The 20398-nt window shown below is 48.5% G+C and overlaps 1 protein-coding gene across 8 annotated transcripts in view; it reads right to left on the bottom strand.

The window, feature by feature from the left end:
• LOC139260001 (protein unc-80 homolog) overlaps positions 1 to 20398 on the bottom strand; it is a 501022-nt gene that overhangs the window by 121359 nt on the left and 359265 nt on the right. For all 8 annotated transcript variants that reach the window (XM_070876044.1, XM_070876038.1, XM_070876039.1 and 5 more), the window contains one exon: positions 3633 to 3733. In XM_070876044.1, the coding sequence (XP_070732145.1) occupies positions 3633 to 3733 (101 nt within the window). The remainder of the gene's footprint in view (positions 1 to 3632; positions 3734 to 20398) is intronic.

Genomic DNA, 20398 nt, shown 5'->3' with positions numbered 1-20398 from the left:
AATTTTGATAGATTACAACCAATTTTGGTAGATTACAACGAACATGTGGACCAGTTGTCGCTGAACCTTCAGGCAGCAAAGCGTTCACAGATGAGCTGCTAGCGCAAGGCTCGAGCAATCGTTAAAGGGGCACGATGGCCCGCTCTCCTCCGCTGTCATCGTGCTCCAGGTTCAGGTACTTGCATGGCTTCCACGTCCTCCTCCTCGTCATCTGCATCGTCCTCATCATTATCATCAGCCACTCTCACCGCAGGTGGGTCTTCTCCTACCAGGTGCTGCTGCTTCATGATGGCTAAATTATGCAGCATGCAGCAAACAGTGAACTGACCGACAATCTCAGGGGAGTATAGCAAGTAGCCTCTGGAATGGACCAAGCATCGGAAAACGCTGTTTCAAGATGCCAATCTCTATGATGCTGCGCGTCGCAATTTGCGACATGTTGTATTACTGGTCAGCTTCCGTCCGGGTTATGTGTTAGGGGTGTCATGAGCCAGGTGGCGAGGCCATACTCTTTGACTCCTAGTAGCCAGCTCTGCCCTTCTGGCCGCTGCTGAAACATGGCTGATATAACGCTCTCGCATCATGGGTGCTCCCAGGGTATCTTGCATCGACTGACATGATGCGAGGCATGTCATCACACACGAGCTGTACATTAATGGAGTGGAAGCCTTTTCTGTTCCTGTGCATCTCGGAATCCTCCAAAGGTACTCGCAAGGCGATGTGGGTACAATCAATGCAGCCCTGTACCTTTGGGAAGCCAGCAATCCTGGAGAAGCCCACAGCCCTGTCACGCATTGCCTGGGCGATCATGGGGAATTTTATGTAGTCATTCCTCCAGGCATATACTGCAGCTGTCACCTGCCGAATGCAGACATGTGTTGTATGTTGAGAAGTGGCGCACACATCCTCAGTTGTAGCTTGAAATGATCCGGAGGCATAGAATGAAAGTGCACCTGTAACCTTCACTTCAACTGACAAAGCAGTCCTCCTGACGCTTCTGGGTTGCAGGTCTGCTTTCACCAACTCAGTTGCAACTTCTTTGCGGAAATGCAGCCTTCTGACACAGTCTGCATCACTCAGGTGCAGGTACGAATGCCTGTCTCGATATACCCGTGGTGGGTAAGGCCTCCTGCCCAGCACCCTACGGGCTCTGAGATTCCTCATGCGATGACGTTGAATCATTTGTCTCCTTTGTAGCACCACAATGCAGAAGGCTCGCACAATGTATGGCGTTGTCAGTCTTGCCCCCATGGTTAAACTTTACCTTTGCAAGAAGCTCAAACGGCAGGAAGGGCAGGTTCTTTGTTGTCTCTCCCCAAGATCTGTATGGACCACACCCAGGTCTCAGCAGTCTTGTGGCATCTTCCCCCCCTCCCTCCCGCCCCAGGCTCATAGCAATCTTATGACTTCTTCCCCCACCCCGGGCTCATTGCAGTCTTGTGACTTCTCCTCCCCCAGGCTCATGTGCTGCCTAGTGCAGCCTTCCGATCGCCACCTCCCTCCCCGGGCTTGTTTTGCAGCCAAGCCCTGAGCCCGTGTCCGGGCGTGGGGCCGATTCTGCCGGCCGACGCTGCGACCCACCAGCCCTGTGTGAGTAAAAACACAATGAAAACTTCAGAATTCCATTAAACTTCCATGTACTCTGTTGAAAGGTAAAAAAATTTCATCTGTATTATGGATATTTAAAGTGTTCTTGACTCCCTCCAAAAACTTTGATGAAAAACAATGGCATCTTTCAGCGCCGATTTCTCAATGTGCGCTGCTTTCTGTTAACTCACCAGAAGGTTTTTCAGGAGTGGCCAGCTACGTTGACCTAGCAGAATTTTTTGGGGGCCAAACTGTGAAAAATCATCAAAACTGGCGCAGACATGAGGGAAAAAAAAACTAACGTAAAAAAATCGTAACGAACTCAATTACGCCAGCGCAGATTCCTGGGGTCATTTTGATTTAAATACCTACGCCAAACAAAATGACACGTGCCAAAAAAACGGCGTAAATGACCCGGGAAAATGGAGCCCTCTAACTTGACAAAAAGAGGAACACTGCAACAAATCTGTAATTATAATAAGGAATTAGGAATTATCACATCATAAGGAAACCCAAGAATGATACAAGCCACATCAGCGCAGATAAAATATAGATGTTTGAAAATGAGATACAGGTGTAACGTCCGAAATCTGGAAACCCGGGACTGAGGCCGTTCCAGATATTTCCGGATTTCGGAACATATTTGCCTGGGCCGAGGAAGGTAGGTAGGAGAGATTGGTCGAGACGCCGGAGGTTGCGGGGTCAGTCGGGCCGCTGGAGGTCGGTGGGAGGGGTCGGTCGGGCAGAGGCCGGGGGTGTCGGTCAGGCCGCCGGAAGTCGGGAGGGAGGGAATCGGTTGGGCTGAGGCCAGGGGGGGGTCGGGGGTTGGTTGTGCCGCCGGAGGTCGGGGGAGTGGAGTGGGGGAAATCGGTTGGGCCAAGGCCTGGGGGGGATGGGGGGGGGGGGTGGGCAAGCCGGGGGCGGGGGTTGTCGGTCAGGCCGCCGGAGGTCGGTGGGCAATCGGGCCGGGAGGGTGTCGGTCGGGTGGCCAGAGTCGGGTGACCAGAGGTCGGGACGAGGCCAGGGGAGGTTCGGCAGGTCGAGGCCGGGGCAAGTCGGGCGGGCCGAGGCCGGGGGAGATCGGGCCAAGGCCGGAGAAAGTCGGTCGGGTTGAGGCCGGGGGGAAGTCGACTGGATCGAGGCCGGAGGAGATCGGGCGAGCCCGGGCGGCCGGGCCACAGCGGTTAGCTGGAGGTCGGGCTGAGGCGGGATTGGGCGACTGGAAGTCGGGCCGAGGCCGGGGAAGGTTGGTCGGGCTGAAGCCGGGGGAGGTTGGGCGGCCGGAGGTCAGGTCGCGGCGGGGGAAGGCTAGGCGAGGTCGGGCCGAGGCGGGGGGAGGTCGGGCCTCGGGAGGTATGACCGAGGCGGGTGGCAGGTCGGGCCGCCGAGGTGGGGGAGTCCAGATTTCGGATCGACCTGGCATCCAGAACATTCCGAATTTTGGACGTCGCACCTGTACATTGGCTACAAAAGAAATTAAAACATTAAAATAGCCAAAGTTAATATTTTCACATGGGCATGACATCAATTCATCACATTATTCAGATAAGTAGTAACACAAGGGTACATTTTCTGAGTCCGTGCCGAGAGCAAGCAACCTTGGCTTACTGCCAGCGTGGACTCAAAGTTTATCCTATAGTCTAACTATTGCAATTTGAATGCATGTACATTGGGATTTGCTAACATATTTTAACATCAAAACTTTAAATCTACATTTCCATTAATTCATATATATCTCAATGTTTTGATACTAACAGATCTTGGTGTGTTACTTTAGCACTTATCCTTGAATAAGGCCACAGTGATAAGAACAGCCCTATCCACGCCCACAAAATTCAAACAGGCAGATTAGCACGTAAAAAATATAAGTGCTTGAGTTGCGTGGGATTTGTGAGCCTCGTTGTCAGGACTTGGGGGCTGCATTGTGCACAAGCCTTCAAATTGGAAGTGGAAGTGTGGCTGTGAGGAGCATTCCAAAGATTAAAAGTGTAATATAAAATAAGTTCCCATTCTTGCTGCAATTTTTTTGAAGTGAATTTTGTTACCTGACGGTTGCTAATAGTGAGCTTCTCCAGAAAATGGCGCAGAACAAGTGCCGGGTCTTCGATCAAACAGTTCCACAACACCTGTTGTGCTACTGCACTCACTAAAAAGGAAAGTATCACACAAGCAAATGAATGCTAAACACGAAGTCATAATTTTACACATTAATGATCCATTAAAAGAAACATATTGCTTCCACCTAATTACGCAGGTTGGTAACCTCTACTGCTGATCCTGCTTGAGTATGGTGGGGTGTCAGTGAGCAGTTATCTGATCGGCCTATAGGTGAAAGGCATAGAGACCTCCTATGTCTCCAGCCCCAATCGCTCCGTAAAGTTTGCCATTTAAGTAGCAGATGGAGGCTCTGTGTCTTAGAAGGCCAGCAGGCACTTCTAGCACAGGCCAGGCCAATCTTCTAATTCTTCTGTCATACTCCTGCCAGGGTGATGGTCGGAGTATGACAGTAGAATGGAGTAAGTGAAGATTTTTGTACGCTCGAAAAAACCTTGTCTACACTTTAGAAAATCAGGCGTAGGTTACAAATCAGGCGTCGGGAATGGGCGGGGGGAGGGGTGGGGGGTTTAAAGGGAAGTTTACAAAAATTAAACACTTCCGTTTTACAAATAAAGAGCCATCATCAATAATAAATGATAAAAAACATCAATAAATCAACCAATAAATCAATCAAAAAAAATTAATAAGAAATAATTTTTTTTTAAAAAAATCAATAAATAAAACATTTTCTACTTACCGGGAGCCCTCCAACAGCGTGCTGGGATGACCCCCCAGTGTGTCTCTGTCAGTGTCTCTATCTCTCTGTCTGTCTGTTTGTGTGTGTGTCTCACTCTCTGTCTGTCAGTGTCTGTGTTTCTGACTGCGAGGGGAGGGGGAGGAGGGGGGTAGAGGGAGAGAGGGGGGGCAGGGGGAGGGGAGGGAGGGAGGCAGAGGGGGAGGGAGGGAAGGGGGAGGGATGGGGAGAAGGGGGAGGGAAGGGGGAGAGGAGGAGGAGAAAGGGGGGAGGAGGAGAAAGGGTGGAGGAGGAGAAGGGTGGGAGGAGGAGAAGGGGGAGAAGAGAAGGGGAAGGGGGGAGAGGAGAAGGGGAAGGGGGGGAAGAGGAGAAGGAGAAGGGAGGAGGAGAAGGGGAAGGGGTGGAGAGGAGAAGGGGAAGGAGGAAGAGGAGAAGGGGAAGGGGGGAGATGACAAGGGGAAGGGGGGAGATATGAGAAGGGGAAGGGGTGGAAAGGAGAAGGGGGAAAGGAGAAGGATGGGGAAAGGAGAAGGGGGGGGAAGGAGAAGGGGGAGGGAAAGGAGAAAGGGGGGGGAGGGGGTAGCTGAACGGGCCGGGCCCGGCTGGGCCCAAGACTTCGGGCAGGGCCCATCCCCAGCACCAGATTTACAGGTAGGTGGCATTGGGTCGGGTCGGGTTCGGGGTCCGGAGCGCGGGTTGAGTCGGGGGGAGTGCGGGTCGGGGTCAGGAGCACGGGTCAGGTCGGGGGGGGGGAGGATGGAGGTCGGGTTGGTTCGGGTGGGGGGGGGGGGGGGAAGGGAGGGAGCGCAGGTCGGTTCGTGTCGGGGGCGCGGGGAGGGAGGTCAGGTTGGGTTGGGTCCGGGTGGTGGAGGGGGGGGGGGGCTCTGGAGCGCGGGTCAGGTCGGGGGGGTGGGGGAGTTGTGGGAGGGAGGTCGGTTCGGTTCGGCTCGGGTGGGGGGGGGGGGGGAGCGCGGGTCGGGTTCAGAACGGGGGGTCGGGCTGGGTCCGGGGGCGGGGGAGGTGGGGGAAGCGGGAGTCGGGTCGATGTCGGGGGGGAAGCGGGAGTCGAGTCAGGTCGGGAGGAAGCAGGAGCTGGGCGTGGGAAGAGACTTATGCACGCAGCCCCAGTGAGGCCATTGGGCCAGGGCTAGGGGCTGCGTGTTTCGGGTCCCTCCCACACAGTTTTGGGCGCCTGGAGCTACTGCACATGTGTGCCCATTGTAGCGGGCATGTGCAGAGGTCCCGGCACTGTTTTCAGCGCAGGGACCTGGCTCCGCCCCCTACAGCTCGTGCTGCGCCGCGCCCGGCTCAAAAGGACCAGCAGGGAGCCGGAGAATCTGGAAGTTTTTTTTAGGCGCACTTTGTGGCGCGAAAAACGGGCGTTCAGGTCGGGGCTGTGCCGTTCTAGGCGCGGCCCAAAACTTGGGCCCATAAATATGGGTAGTCAGTCCTGCATGTTTGCTCTCTGAGTTTCTGAATAAAACTAGAAACCAGACAGCCTACTGAAACTGGCTCCCTGGTGCCAATATAAAATCAGTAGAGTGGCATACAGTCATCACTCTCCCAAAACAGGATGTAATGTCAAGAATTATTTGTACTGATCAATTTCCACTGGGCTCCCCACTGTGCTTTGCAAATAATGAATTTTACAAACCTCCCCCAGGGTTCTCCCCTGCCGTAGCTCTAAACCTATGTCATTTTCTAATTGCTCTCCTATCTCTCCCCATGCCCTCTCCGGAGCTCTTCTTATCCATGATATCCTACCTCCAGCTCTCTTGACCACATTCCTATTCAGCTGCTGACCACCCAACTTCTCTTCCTAGCTCCCCAAGGTAATGTCTCCCTCCTTTCAAAACCATCATCACCCCTTCCTCAAAAAACCTCTCTCGACTCTCTGTCCCTTCAAACTACTGCCTTTTCTCCAAAGTCCTTGAATGTGTTGATGCTTCCCAAATTCATGCCCATCTTTCCCACAATTCCATGTTTCCAATCAGGATCCAGCCTCGCCACAGCACTGAAAGAGTCCTAATTAAAGCAACAAATGACATTCTTGATTGTAGTGCATTGTCGCTCATCGTCCTTCTCGATTTCTCTGCAGCCTTTGAAATGGTCGACCACACCATTCTCTTAAAATAATTATCTTCCATCGTCCAGCTCAGCGAGACTGCCCTCACTTGGTTCTACTCATGTCTATCCAACCAAAGCATCTCCAGCAATGGTTTCGCTTCCTGCCCCGGGCCATTACCTCTGGAGTCTAATAAGGATAAATCCTTGGCCCCCTATTCTTCCTCATCTATATGCTGCCTCTTGGTTACTCCTTGGTTATATCATACAAAGTGTAAGGTTACACACGTTTCCAGAAGGCACAGAAAGAGGCCACAAACAAAAAAATTGATAACATTGATTTAATACAAGCTTTTGGGATTGACTGGACAAACGGAGAAAAAGAGTGCCAGCCTGGGGCAGGTGGTGACTCATCACCAATTAAGGACAATCTCTGCAGTTGAGAACCAGACTGGTTTTATGCATAGAAACAATGGGTTTGATACATTTGATATAAACCCACAGAAGAGCCCCTGAACTGATTGGCCGGAGGGGGGAAAAACAATTCTCTCTGGAGACTCCAAGTCTGCAACGAATCAGAACAACAAAGGGACCCCACAAGGTGCACATTTTTGGAGAAAGGTGTACTTAAGATAAGGAGTTATCTTTTGCCTTGTAGACTCCGTGTGCAAATTGGGTCATCCAGGTCGATTGTCACAGTCAGTCGAATGGATCACCACAAACAACGTATCGATCCAAACACATTATCGGAAACCACAGCTCAGCGGGGTATTATTCATAAATATAAATAAGTATACGAGCTAGAAGCAGCTCAGAAGTGGAAGTACAGAAGCAAACAGAAAGGAACGGAACAGACACGGAAGGAACAGAACTGAAGAGAACGATCAGAAGAGGGAACAACCAGTCACGGAACAAATGACCACGAATCTACCATCTACGATTACAGCTACGAACTGGACGGATGATTGTATGTCTTCAGTCAATTCTCTCAGAAGTCTAGTTCTGTAGTTTTGAGTTAGTTTTGCGTAATAAAACTGACACTGGGTTAAGCCTAAACTTTGCATCACGTGTAGTCCTTTTTCCTGTAATTCCCAAGGTCTATGAATCAAGGTAGACTGTAAAATAAACACCCAACAGAAAATGGTGACCGCGGCAGGGGTCGGCATTTGGAATAGGATCACGGACATAAAGCAAGGGCAATAAACCCGAGGGAAGCTTGGTTAAGTCTTAGCTGGCTAAGGTAGTCGTAAGCAGAAAGGGCAGCTAGGGCAACCAGAGAAGGAAGGAAACAGTCTTGGGTAGGCTGGAGTAATCCTGGGTTGACTAGGGTAGCCACCAAGAAAAGAAAATCGCAGGTAGTCTGCAAAGGGGTCTCAGGGAAACAAAAGTATTCTCAAGGACAACTAGGGTAGCCACCGGAAGACGTAATCGGGGATAGTCTGCGAAGGGGTCTCAGGGAGGCCAGGGGTAATCTCACAGATGGCCAGGGCAACCAGAGGAGATAAACAGTCTCGGATAGGCTGGAGTAACCTCAGTTGACTGGGGTAGTCACAGAGAAGACCAGAAGTAATTGCGGGTAGTCTGCGAAGGGGGTCTCAGGGAGGCCAGGGGTAATCTCAAGGACGGCTAGGACGGCCAGGAGAGAAACAGTCTCGGACAGGCAGTAGTCGTCTCGGGTTGATCAGGGTAGTCACAGAGAGAAGCCTGAGTGACAGTAACCACAGGTCACTGTGAGGTGGTCTCGGGGGGACCAAGGAAGTCAGGGGAAATTTCTCAGCCAGAGGCACTGGAAATGGACCCACCGCAGCAAAACGCAGTAGAGCAGTCGTAGGAAGTCCATGGAGGCTAAGGTGGCTGCATATATATGCAACAAACTGGACATTTCAGAACCATGGGCACAAGAAATGCTGCAATCTGGGGATCCGCAGGGAAAAGCGGCAGAGTGGACAGTTAGTAGTAACCACAAAGGGTCAAAAGAGAAGGCAGTTTGGCTCATGTGCAGGCAAAAGCAGACACAACTGTTAAGAGAAAAGGTAGGACAGCTGGAGGAGGAGAATAAAAAGTTAAAAGGTGAGATAAGCAGTTTCGAGAAAGAAAAGCAGGACCAGGGTATGAAGGAAGAAATGGAATCACTTAAGAGTATTTGCAGTGCCAGGTGACCGAGTGCAAAAAGCAGCAGCAGACCCACATCGAACAAAGTGAAAGGCACTTAGAAAAAGCCAAAGAGGCAGAAGAACAGCTCAGGAAAATCAAGATAGCATACCAGGTAGCGCAGAAACAGGGTTACGAGCGGGTAAATCACAACCTTGTAAGAAAAAGGTCCGCCAGTTAACGGCAGAGTTAGACGGGGCCAAAGGGATGGTTTGTCTCATGGCACCAAGAGGAGGCGAGGAAGGTTGGGATTCAGAGGGGAATGAGTCAGACAATAGGCCCGAGTATTGCGAGTATCGGCCGGCTCCCGAGGCATCAGGACCCCCGAGACTGATGTGTCCCTTGAGACAGCAGATATTCTGCCCACCCCCACCAAATAGTGGTCAAGTACCATTACAAAGTGACTATGTGATCCCATACACGCCGCTTCAGCTGCACGAGATGCTGACGGGTGTGGTAAAATTAAAGCAAGGAGCAGATGTCTCCGTTCATTTTGCCAATGTACAGCAGATAGGGGGTATCAATAACTGCAGCGAAGAGGAGAAAGTGAAGTTAACACTGATCTCGCTGGAGGGGAAACGAGACATTTCTGTGGCTGCAATCGAGACTCCAGGATGGTGCAAGGGTCAAGGATGTCTCGGAGCTGGTGCAGGACATTTTGAAGGGGAAGGGTGCACAGCCAGATGTCGTGGTGCATATAGGTATCAACGATATAGGTAAAAAATGGGATGAGGTCCTACAAGCTGAATTTAGAGAGCTAGGAGTTAAATTAAAAAGTAGGACTTCAAAGGTAGTAATCTCAGGATTGCTACCAGTGCCACGTGCTAGTCAGAGTAGCAATCGCAGGTTAGCTCAGATGAATACCTGGCTAGAGGAGTGGTGCAGAAGGGAGGGATACAAATTCCTGGGACATTGGAACTGGTTCTGGGGGAGGTGGGACCAGTACAAAGTGGACGGTCTGCACCTGGGCAGGACCAGAACCAATATCCTAGGAGGAGTATTTGCTAGCGCTGTTGGGGAGGGGTTAAACTAATATGGCAGGGGGATGGGAACCTATGCAGGGAGACAGAGGGAAGTAAAATAGGGGCAGAAGCAAAAGACAGAAAGAAGAAAAGTAAAATTGGAGGGCAGAGAAACCCAAGGCAAAAATCAAAAAGGGCCACATTGCAGCAAAATTCTAAAAGGGCAAAGTGTGTTAAAAAGACAAGCCTGAAGGCTCTGTGCCTCAATGCGAGGAGTATTCGTAATAAGGTGAACGAATTAACTGCACAGACAGCAATTAATGAATATGAACTAATTGGCATCACGGAGACATGGCTCCAGGGTGACCAAGGCTGGGAACTCAACATCCAGAGGTATTCAGCATTCAGGAAGGAGAGACAGGAAGGAAAAGGAGATGGGGTAGTGTTGCTGGTTAAAGAGGAAATGAATGCAATAGTAAGGAGGGACATTAGCTTGGATAATGTGGAATCATTATGGGTGGAGCTGTTGAATACCAAAGGGCAGAAAGCGCTAGTGGGAGTTGTGTACAGACCACCCAACAGTGAGGTTGGGGACAGCATCAAACAAGAAATTAGGGATGCGTGCAATAAAGATACAGCAGTTATCATGGGCGACATTAATCTACATATAGATTGGGCTAACCACACTGGTAGCAATACAATGAAGGAGGATTTCCTGGAATGTATTAGGGATGGTTTTCTGGACCAATATGTCGAGGAACCAACTAGAGGGCTGGCCATCCTAGACTGGGTGATGTGCAATGAGAAAGGACTAATTAGCAATCTTGTTGTGCGAGGCCCCTTGGGGAAGAGTGACCATAATATGGTAGAATTCTTTATTAAGATGGAGAGTGACACAGTTAATTCAGAGACTAGGGTCCTGAACTTAAGGAAAGGTAACTTCGATGGAATGAAATGTGAATTGGCTTGAATAGACTGGCAAGTGATACTTAAAGGGTTGACGGTGGCAAACATTTAAGGATCACATGGATGAACTTCAACAATTGTACATCCCTGTCTGGAGTAAAAATAAAACAGGGAAGGCGGCTCAACCGTGGCAAACAAGGGAAATTAAGGATAATGTTAAATCCAAGGAAGAGGCATATAAATTGGCCAGAAAAAGCAGCAAACCTGAGGACTGGGAGAAATTTAGAATTTAGCAGAGGAGGACAAAGGGTTTAATTAAGAGGGGGAAAATAGAGTATGAGAGGAAGCTTGCTGGGAACATAAAAACTGACTGCAAAAGCTTCTATAGATATATGGAGAGAAAAAGATTAGTGAAGACAAACATAGGTCCCTTGCAGTCAGAATCAGGTGAATTTATAATGGGGAACAAAGAAATGGCAGACCAGTTGAACAAATACTTTGGTTCTGTCTTCACGAAGGAAGACACAAATAACCTTCCGGAAGTACAAGGGGACAGATGGTCTGGTGAGAAGGAGGAACTGAAGGATATCCTTATTAGGCAGGAAATTGTGTTAGGGAAATTGATGGGATTGAAGGCCGATAAATCCCCGGGGCCTGATAGTCTGCATCCCAGAGTACTTAAGGAAGTGACCCTAGAAATAGTGGATGCATTGGTGATCATTTTCCAACAGTCTATCGACTCTGGATCAGTTCCTATGGACTGGAGGGTAGCTAATGTAACACCACTTTTTTTAAAAATGAGGGAGAGAGAAAACGGGTAATTATAGACTGGTTAGCCGGACATCAGTAGTGGGGAAAATGTTGGAATCAATTATTAAGGATGAAATAACAGCGCATTTGGAAAGCAGTGACAGGATCGGTCCAAGTCAACATGGATTTATGAAGGGGAAATCTTGCTTGACAAATCTTCTGGAATTTTTTGAGGTTGTAACTAGTAGAGTGGACAAGGGAGAACCAGTGGATGTGTTATATTTGGACTTTCAAAAGGCTTTTGACAAGGTCCCACACAAGAGATTGGTGTGCAAAATTAAAGCACATGGTATTGGGGGTAATGTACTGACATGGATAGAGAACTGGTTGCCAGATAGGAAGCAGAGAATTGGGATAAAGTTGTCTTTTTCAGAATGACAGGCAGTGACTAGTGGGGTGCCGTAGGGTTCAGTGCTGGGACCCCAGCTATTTACAATATACATTAATGATTTAGATGAAGGAATTGAGTGTAATATCTCTAAGTTTGCAGATGACACTAAACTGAGTGGTGGTGTGAGCTGTGAGGAGGACGCTAAGAGGCTGCAGGGTGAATTGGACAGGTTAGGTGAGTGGGCAAATGCATGGCTGATGCAGTATAATGTGGATAAATGTGAGGTTATCCACTTTGGGGGCAAAAACACGAAGGCAGAATATTATCTGAATGGCGGCAGATTAGGAAAAGGGGAGGTGCAACGAGACATAGGTGTCATGGTACATCAGTCAGTGAAGGTTGGCATGCAGGTACAGCAGGCGGTGAAGAAGGCAAATGGTATGTTGACCTTCATAGCTAGGGGTTTTGAGTATAGGAGCAGGGAGGTCTTACTGCAGTTGTACAGGGCCTTGGTGAGGCCTCACCTGGAATATTGTGTTCAGTTTTGGTCTCCTAATCTGAGGAAGGACGTTCTTGCTATTGAGGGAGTGCGGCGAAAGTTCACCAGACTGATTCCAGGGATGGCTGGACTGACATATGAGGAGAGACTGAATCGACTGGGCCTTTATTCACTGGAGTTTAGAAGGATGAGAGGGGATCTCATAAAAACATATAAAATTCTGACGGGACTGGACAGGTTAGATGCAGAAAAAATGTTCCCGATGTTGGGGAAGTCCAGAACCAGGGGACACAGTCTAAGCATAAGGGGTAAGCCATTTAGGACGGAGATGAGGAGAAACTTCTTCACTCAGAGAGTTGTTAACCTGTGGAATTCCCTACCGCAGAGAGTTGTTGATGCCAGTTCGTTGGATATATTCAAAAGGGAGTTAGATATGGCCCTTACGGCTAAAGGGATCAAGGGGTATGGAGAGAAAGCAGGAAAGCGGTACTGAGGTGAATGATCAGCCATGATCTTATTGAATGGTGGTGCAGGATCGAAGTGCCGAATAGCCTACTCCTGCACCTATTTTCTATGTTTCTATGTTTATCAGAGCTTGTCGACAGCCACCAAGTTAGGTGGCGGAATCCCACAGGGCTTAAAGGAGGAAATCTTGGCAGCGCTAGGGTACAGTCAAGGTAGTCCGTTCTGGCAAGTAGGACAAACTAGGCAGCAAGTAAACGAATCACCCGATATGTTTGCAGACAGACTGTGGCCTATTTATTTAAGGGCCACTGGATGAAATCTGATACGGGCAGGGGAACCCAGGAACCATTGGCTGAAAACCATAATGGCTAACAGTTTGCCACGGCTCAGAGCAAAGGTGGAAGCATGGTTTGACCCAGACAATCTCCAGAATACTGAGGCAGAGGTGTTCAGAAGATTAACGCTAACTTTTAAGTCCAGGCAAGAGGAGGAGGAGAAACTAAAAGGGAAGATGCACGAAGTAAAAGGAGATGTTAGGCCAAAGACAGAATGGAGACAAGAGGGAGGTATTGCGGGTCGATCCAGAGAGTGTCTTAACTGTGGGAAGTTGGGACACTGGAGCAAGGATTGTAGACTTTCGAGAGGAGGGAATCCAGGGTATGAGGGTGCTGAGGCAGAAAAAGGCCCAAAGAAGGTAGCCGATGACCCAGTACAGATTTTAGTGGCCGCATTGCAGCAGGTTATGGGCACGAGTGGAGGAAAGCTGGACGCTGCAGTGGGAGAAAAGCGTCCCAATGCGTCGGCGCCCCCACTTTCACGTTGCGCCCAGCCAGAATGCCTGTGTCCGCTCACATATGATGAGTAAGGCAGGCCATGTGTGGATGGGAAGGTGGAAGTAGTTACGAGAAGGTATATAGTAGATACAGGAGCATCGAGCACGGTTGTCCACTGACCGAATCCGACAACTCCCCGTGGTCGAGCGGAGTCCCATTTACACTGGTGGGTTTTATGGGTAATGAGCAGGCTGGGGCAGTGTCGAAACCCTTAACCACAGAGTCAGGATCTAACATAACAAAGTGGGAGTGCATTTTAATGAAGTGCGAACAGCTCGGTTCGAAGTTCTCGGGGCCGACTACATGTTGGCACACCATGCCATAGTGGATATGAAGAACAATTGTCTATAGAGGGTAGTTGATACAGATAGGATGGGTGAGATCGTAGTGATTCCCAGGGACAGTACAGACAAAGGCAGCACCTGCACGATGAAGTCGAATGGGAGTTATGACTTAGAAAGATTAGTCGATAACATTTCGGCCAGGTATCAAGAGTATATACATAGAAACATAGAAAATAGGTGCAGGAGTAGGCCATTCGGCCCTTCGAGCCTGCACCGCCATTCAATGAGTTCATGGCTGAACATGCAACTTCAGTACCCCATTCCTGCTTTCTCGCCATACCCCTTGAGTAGTAAGGACTACATCTAACTCCTTTTTGAATATATTTAGTGAATTGGCCTCAACAACTTTCTGTGGTAGAGAATTCCACAGGTTCACCACTCTCTGGGTGAAGGAATTTCTCCTCATCTCGGTCCGAAATGGCTTACCCCTTATCCTTAGACTGTGACCCCTGGTTCTGGACTTCCCCAACATTGGGAACATTCTTCCTGCATCTAACCTGTCTAAACCCATCAGAATTTTAAACGTTTCTATGAGATCACCTCTCATTCTTCTGAACTTCAGTGAATACAAGCCCAGTTGATCCAGTCTTTCTTGAGATGTCAGTCCCGCCATCCGGGAAGCAGTCTGGTGAACCTTCGCTGCACTCCCTCAATAGCAAGAATGTCCTTCCTCAAGTTAAGAGACCAAAACTGCACACAGTACTCCAGGTGTGGCCTCACCAAGGCCCTGTACAACTGTAGTAACACCTCCCTGCCCCTGTACTCAAATCCCCTCGCAATGAAGGCCAACATGCCATTTGCTTTCTTAACCACCTGCTGTACCTGCATGCCAACCTTCAATGATTGATGTATCATGACACCCAGGTCTCGTTGCACCTCCCCTTTTCTTAATCTGTCACCATTCAGATAATAGTCTGTCTCTCTGCTTTTACCACCAAAGTGGATAACCTCACATTTATCCACATTATACTTCATCTGCCATGCATTTGCCCACTCACCTTACCTATCCAAGTCACTCTGCAGCCTCATAGCATCCTCCTCGTAGCTCACACTGCCACCCAACTTAGTGTCATATGCAAATTTGGAGATACTACATTTAATCCCCTCGTCTAAATCATTAATGTACAATGTAAACAGCTGGGGCCCCACAACAGAACCTTGTGATACCCCACTAGTCACTGCCTGCCATTCTGAAAAGTACCCATTTACTCCTACTCTTTGCTTCCTGTCTGCCAACCAGTTCTCAATCCACGTCAGCACACTACCCCCAATCCCATGTGCTTTAACTTTGCACATTAATCTCTTGTGTGGGACCTTGTCGAAAGCCTTCTGAAAGTCCAAATACACCACATCAACTGGTTCTCCCTTGTCCACTCTACTGGAAACATCCTCAAAAAATTCCAGAAGATTTGTCAAGCATGATTTCCCTTTCACAAATCCATGCTGACTTGGACCTATCATGTCACCTCTTTCCAAATGCGCTGCTATGACATCCTTAATAATTGATTCCATCATTTTACCCACTACCGATGTCAGGCTGATCGGTCTATAATTCCCTGTTTTCTCTCTCCCTTCTTTTTTAAAAAGTGGGGTTACACTGGCTACCCTCCACTCCATAGGAACTGATCCAGAGTCTATGGAATGTTGGAAAATGACTGTCAATGCATCCGCTATTTCCAAGGCCACCTCCTTAAGTACTCTGGGATGCAGTCCATCAGGCCCTGGGGAATTATCGGCCTTCAATCCCATCAATTTCCCCAACACAATTTCCCGACTAATAAGGATTTCCCTCAGTTCCTCCTCCTTACTAGACCCTCTGACCCCTTTTATATCCGGAAGGTTGTTTGTGTCCTCCTTAGTGAATACCGAACCAAAGTACTTGTTCAATTGGTATGCCATTTCTTTGTTCCCCGTTATGACTTCCCCTGATTCTGACTGCAGGGGACCTACGTTTGTCTTTACTAACCTTTTTCTCTTTACATATCTATAGAAGCTTTTGCAGTCTGTCTTAATGTTCCCTGCAAGCTTCCTCTCGTACTCTATTTTCCCTGCCCTAATCAAACCCTTTGTCCTCCTCTGCTAAGTTCTAAATTTCTCCCAGTCCCCGGGTTCGCTGCTATTTCTGGCCAATTTGTATGCCACTTACTTGGCTTTAATACTATCCCTGATTTCCCTTGATAGCCACGGTTGAGCCACCTTCCCTTTTTTATTTTTACGCCAGACAGGGATGTACAATTGTTGTAGTTCATCCATGCGGTCTCTAAATGTCTGCCATTGCCCATCCACTGTCAACCCCTTAAGTATCATTCGCCAATCTATCCTAGCCAATTCATGCCTCATACCTTCAAAGTTACTCTTTTTTAAGTTCTGGACCATGGTCTCTGAATTAACTGTTTCATTCTCCATCCTAATGTAGAATTCCACCATATTATGGTCACTCTTTCCCAAGGGGCCTCGCACAATGAGATTGCTAATTAATCCTCTCTCATTACACAACACCCAGTCTAAGATGGCCTCCCCCCTAGTTGGTTCCTTGACATATTGGTCTAGAAAACCATTCCTTATGCACTCCAGGAAATCCTCCTCCAGCATATTGCTTCCAGTTTGGTTAGCCCAATCTACATGCATATTAAAGTCATCCATGATAACTGTTGCACCTTTATTGCATGCACCCCTAATTTCCTGTTTGATGTCCTCCCCAACATCACTACTACGGTTTGGAGGTCTGTACACAACTCCCACTAACGTTTTTTGCCCTTTGGTGTTCTGCAGCTCTACCCATATAGATTCCACATCATCCAAGCTAATGTCCTTCCTAACTATTGCATTAATCTCCTCTTTAACCAGCAATGCTACCCCACCTCATTTTTCTTTTATTCTATCTTTCCTGAATGTTGAATACCCTTGGATGTTGAGTTCCCAGCTCTGATCATCCTGGAGCCACGTCTCTGTAATCCCAATCACATCATATCTGTTAACATCTATTTGAACAGTTAATTCATCCACCTTATTACGGATATGCCTTGCATTAAGACACAAAGCCTTCAGGCTTGTTTTTTTAACACCCTTTGTCCTTTTAGAATTATGATGTAGTGTGGCCCTTTGTTTCTTGCCTTTGTTTACTCGGCCTTCCACTATTGCTTTTTTCCTTTCTACCATCTGTTTCTGACTCCATATTACTTTGCCCTGTCTCGCTGCATAGGTTCCCATCCCCCTGCCATATTAGTTTAAACACTCCCGAACTGCATTAGCAAATGTTACCCCCAGGACATCAGTTCCAGTCCTGCCCAAGTGCAAACCGTCCCTTTTGTACAGGTCCCACTTCCCCCAGAACTGGTTCCAATGTCCCAGGAATTTGAATCCCTCCCTCTTGCACCACTACTCAAGCCACGTATTTATTCTAACTGTCCTGCTCCCTCTACTCTGATTAGCACGTGGTACTGATAGCAATCCAGAGATTACTACCTTTGAGGTCCTACTTTTTAATTTAACTCCTAGCTCCCTAAATTCAGCTTGTAGGACCTCTTCCCGCTTCTTACCTGTATTGTTGGTACCTATATGTACCACGACAGCTGGCTGTTCACCCTCCCTCTCCAGAATGCTCTGCAGCCACTCCGAGACATCCTTCACCCTTGCACCAGGGAGACAACATACCATCCTGGAGTCTCGGTTGCGGCGGCAGAAATTCCTATCTATTCCCCTTGCAATAAAGTCCCCTATCACTGTAGCTCTCCCACTCTTTTTCGCGCCCTTCTGTGCAGCAGAGCCACCCATGGTGCCATGAACCTGGCTGCTGGTGTCTTCCCCTGGTAAGTCATCTCCCCCAACAGTATCCAAAACGGTATATCTGTTTTGGAGCGAGATGACTGCAGGGGACTCATGCTCTACCTTCCTGCTCTTGCCTTGTCTCTTGGTCACCCATTCACTATCTGTCCTAACCCTTACCTGCCGCGTGACCAACTCACTAAATGTGCTATCCACAACATTCTCAGCATCGCGCATGCTCCAGAGTGAGTCCATCCGCAGCTCCAGTGCCGTCATGCGGTCTGTCAGGAGCTGCAGCTGGACACACTTCCCGCACACATAGTAGTCAGGGACACTGGCTGACTTCCCACATAGCACAGGAGGAGCATGACACGGGTCCGAGCTCTCCTGCCATGACTTAACCCTTAAATTAAGTTACTTACTAAAATTTACTTAAACACCAAACAACAACTTAGTAGTTCGCTGCCAATTAAACCAATCTAAAAGTCAGAATACGGGAGAATATGGATGCATTTGCCATTCACAAGCATGATTGCAGGAGAGTAACTGGGGTAGAGGTGAAGATACGCGGGGATCCGATGACAAGGCCCCAGAAATAGTATACTTTTCCCCGGGAAGCAGAAAGGGATTTGGAAACTGCTATAAATTCCCTGGTGGATCAAGGTGTATTGAGAACCATCGTGTTGTGTATGCAATAAAGGTTCAAACTGAGTACTGTTTAGCTAAGCAAGGTACAACCTTGGCTCTGCTTTATTTAAGTGTATGACTCTCAAAATGGCTGGCCTTTTCTCCCTGAGCAACACCAAGTGCGTGCTGCTCAGTGGCCTCCAATAATGACACCATCTGGTGGCTACAAATAGCATGTACATACATGACAATACCCTCCTCTGAGATCTTATCACAGTCTTTCACAGGTTGAGACGATTCGGTGTTTTACGTTCCCGGGTTGACCGTCTCAGTTCGATTCCAGCCTTGGGTGACTGTGTGGGGTCTGTGGTGGCTGGTGGCTGGATGACTGACTTGTTGGGGGTGGCAGTGGCCACGTCAGGAATTACAAGTCCATTTTTATTGAACAGGTCCGTGATGGAAATTCCAGGTTCACTGATGACCCTTGAGTCCTCTGAAGACTGCTGGTAGGTTGGTTGGTCGTCGATGGTTTCTTCGTCCAACTGTTCTGGCTCGTCTGTGTGCCTCAGCTTTGTCTGATCCATGTGTTTCCTGCAAGTTTGCCCATTCTTGAGCTTAATAACAAATACTCTGTTGCCCTCCTTGGCCGTGACCTTACCAGCGATCCATTTGGGACCCTGACCATAGTTCAACACATATACAGGATCATTAACAGAAATCTCACATGACACGGTTGCGCGATTGTGGTACCCTTGTTGACTCTGTCTTCTGTGTTCAACATGATTATTTAAACCAGAGATAGCTTCGTCTTAAGACCTCTTTTCATCATGAGTTCCACAGGCAAGACTCCTGTGAGTGTGTGGGGTCTTGGTCCTGTAACTCAACAGTATGCAGGACAAGCGGGTCTGCAGTGACTCTTGGGTTACTCTCCTCATGCTTTGCTTGATAATTTGTACTGCACATTCACCCATTGGACGCAGGCTTCAACGATGCTGACCTTACATGTTTTATGCTATTAAGTTTCACAAACTCCTGAAACTCCTGACTGGTGAAGCACGACCCATTGTCGCTCACCACTATGCCAGGCAGATCGCGTGTCGCGAACATGACATTGAGATTCTCTATGGTTGCCGTGGACATGCTGGATGACATGATTATGTATTCTATTCACTTCGAATAAGCGTCCACCACCACTAAAAACATCTTGCCCAGGAAGGGACCTGCAAAATCTACATGGATCCTGGACTAAGGTTTGGATGGCCACGACCACAGACTCAGTGGCGATTCTGCTGGTGCTTTGCTGAGCTGCATGCAAGTGTTGCACTGATGCATGCATGCTTCTAGCTCAGAATCAATTCCTGACCACCATACATGGGACCTGGTGATGGCCTCCATCATCACTATACCAGGATGTGTGCTGCGTAACTCACGCACGAACTTCTCTCTCCCTTTCTTGGGCATTACAACGCAATTGCCCCACAATATGCAATCTGCTTGAATAGACAGTTCGTCCTTGCGAAGAAGGTACGGTTTGGCCTCCTCGCACATTTGCTTAGGTATGCCAGACCAATCCCCTTTGAGGATGCAACCCTTTACCAACAATAAAATTGGGTCATGGTTGGTCCAGGTCTTAACTTGTTGAGCCGTGACAGGGGTTCCTTCACTATCAAAAGCATCCATGATTAACATTAGATCCGCCGGTTGTGGCGTTTCCACCACTGGTGTGGGCAACGGCAACCTGCTCAAAGCACCGGCACAATTCTCTGTGCCAGGTCTGTGGCGAATGACATAATCATAGACAGATAATGTCAGCGCCCACCTTTGGATGCGGGATGAAGCGTTGGTAGTAACACCTTTGCTCTCGGAAAACAATGAAATGAGCGGCGTGATAAGTCTCTAATTCGAACCTCAGACCGAACAGGTATTGATGCATCTTTTTAACACCGTACACACACGCTAAAGCTTCTTTTTCTACCATGCTGTAGGCTCTTTCCGCTTTAGACAAACTTTTGGATGCATATGTGACAGGTTGAAGTTTCCCCCTCTCATTAGCTTGTTGGAGTACGCAACCAATTCCATATGACGATGCGTCACAGACCAAAACTAAACTTCTACATGGGTCATAATGTACCTGCAGCTTATTCGAGCAAAGCAGATTGGTGGCTTTCTCGAAAGCTCTGTGCAATGCGCCTCACACCGAGTTGTCATCTTTTCTCAACAGCATGTGCAGTGGTTCTAGTAAGGTGCTCAATTTAGGTAGGAA

Source organism: Pristiophorus japonicus, chromosome 3 (genome assembly GCF_044704955.1).
Source record: "Pristiophorus japonicus isolate sPriJap1 chromosome 3, sPriJap1.hap1, whole genome shotgun sequence".
NCBI lineage: Eukaryota > Metazoa > Chordata > Chondrichthyes > Pristiophoridae > Pristiophorus > Pristiophorus japonicus.
This window is presented reverse-complemented; position numbering and strand designations above follow the sequence as displayed.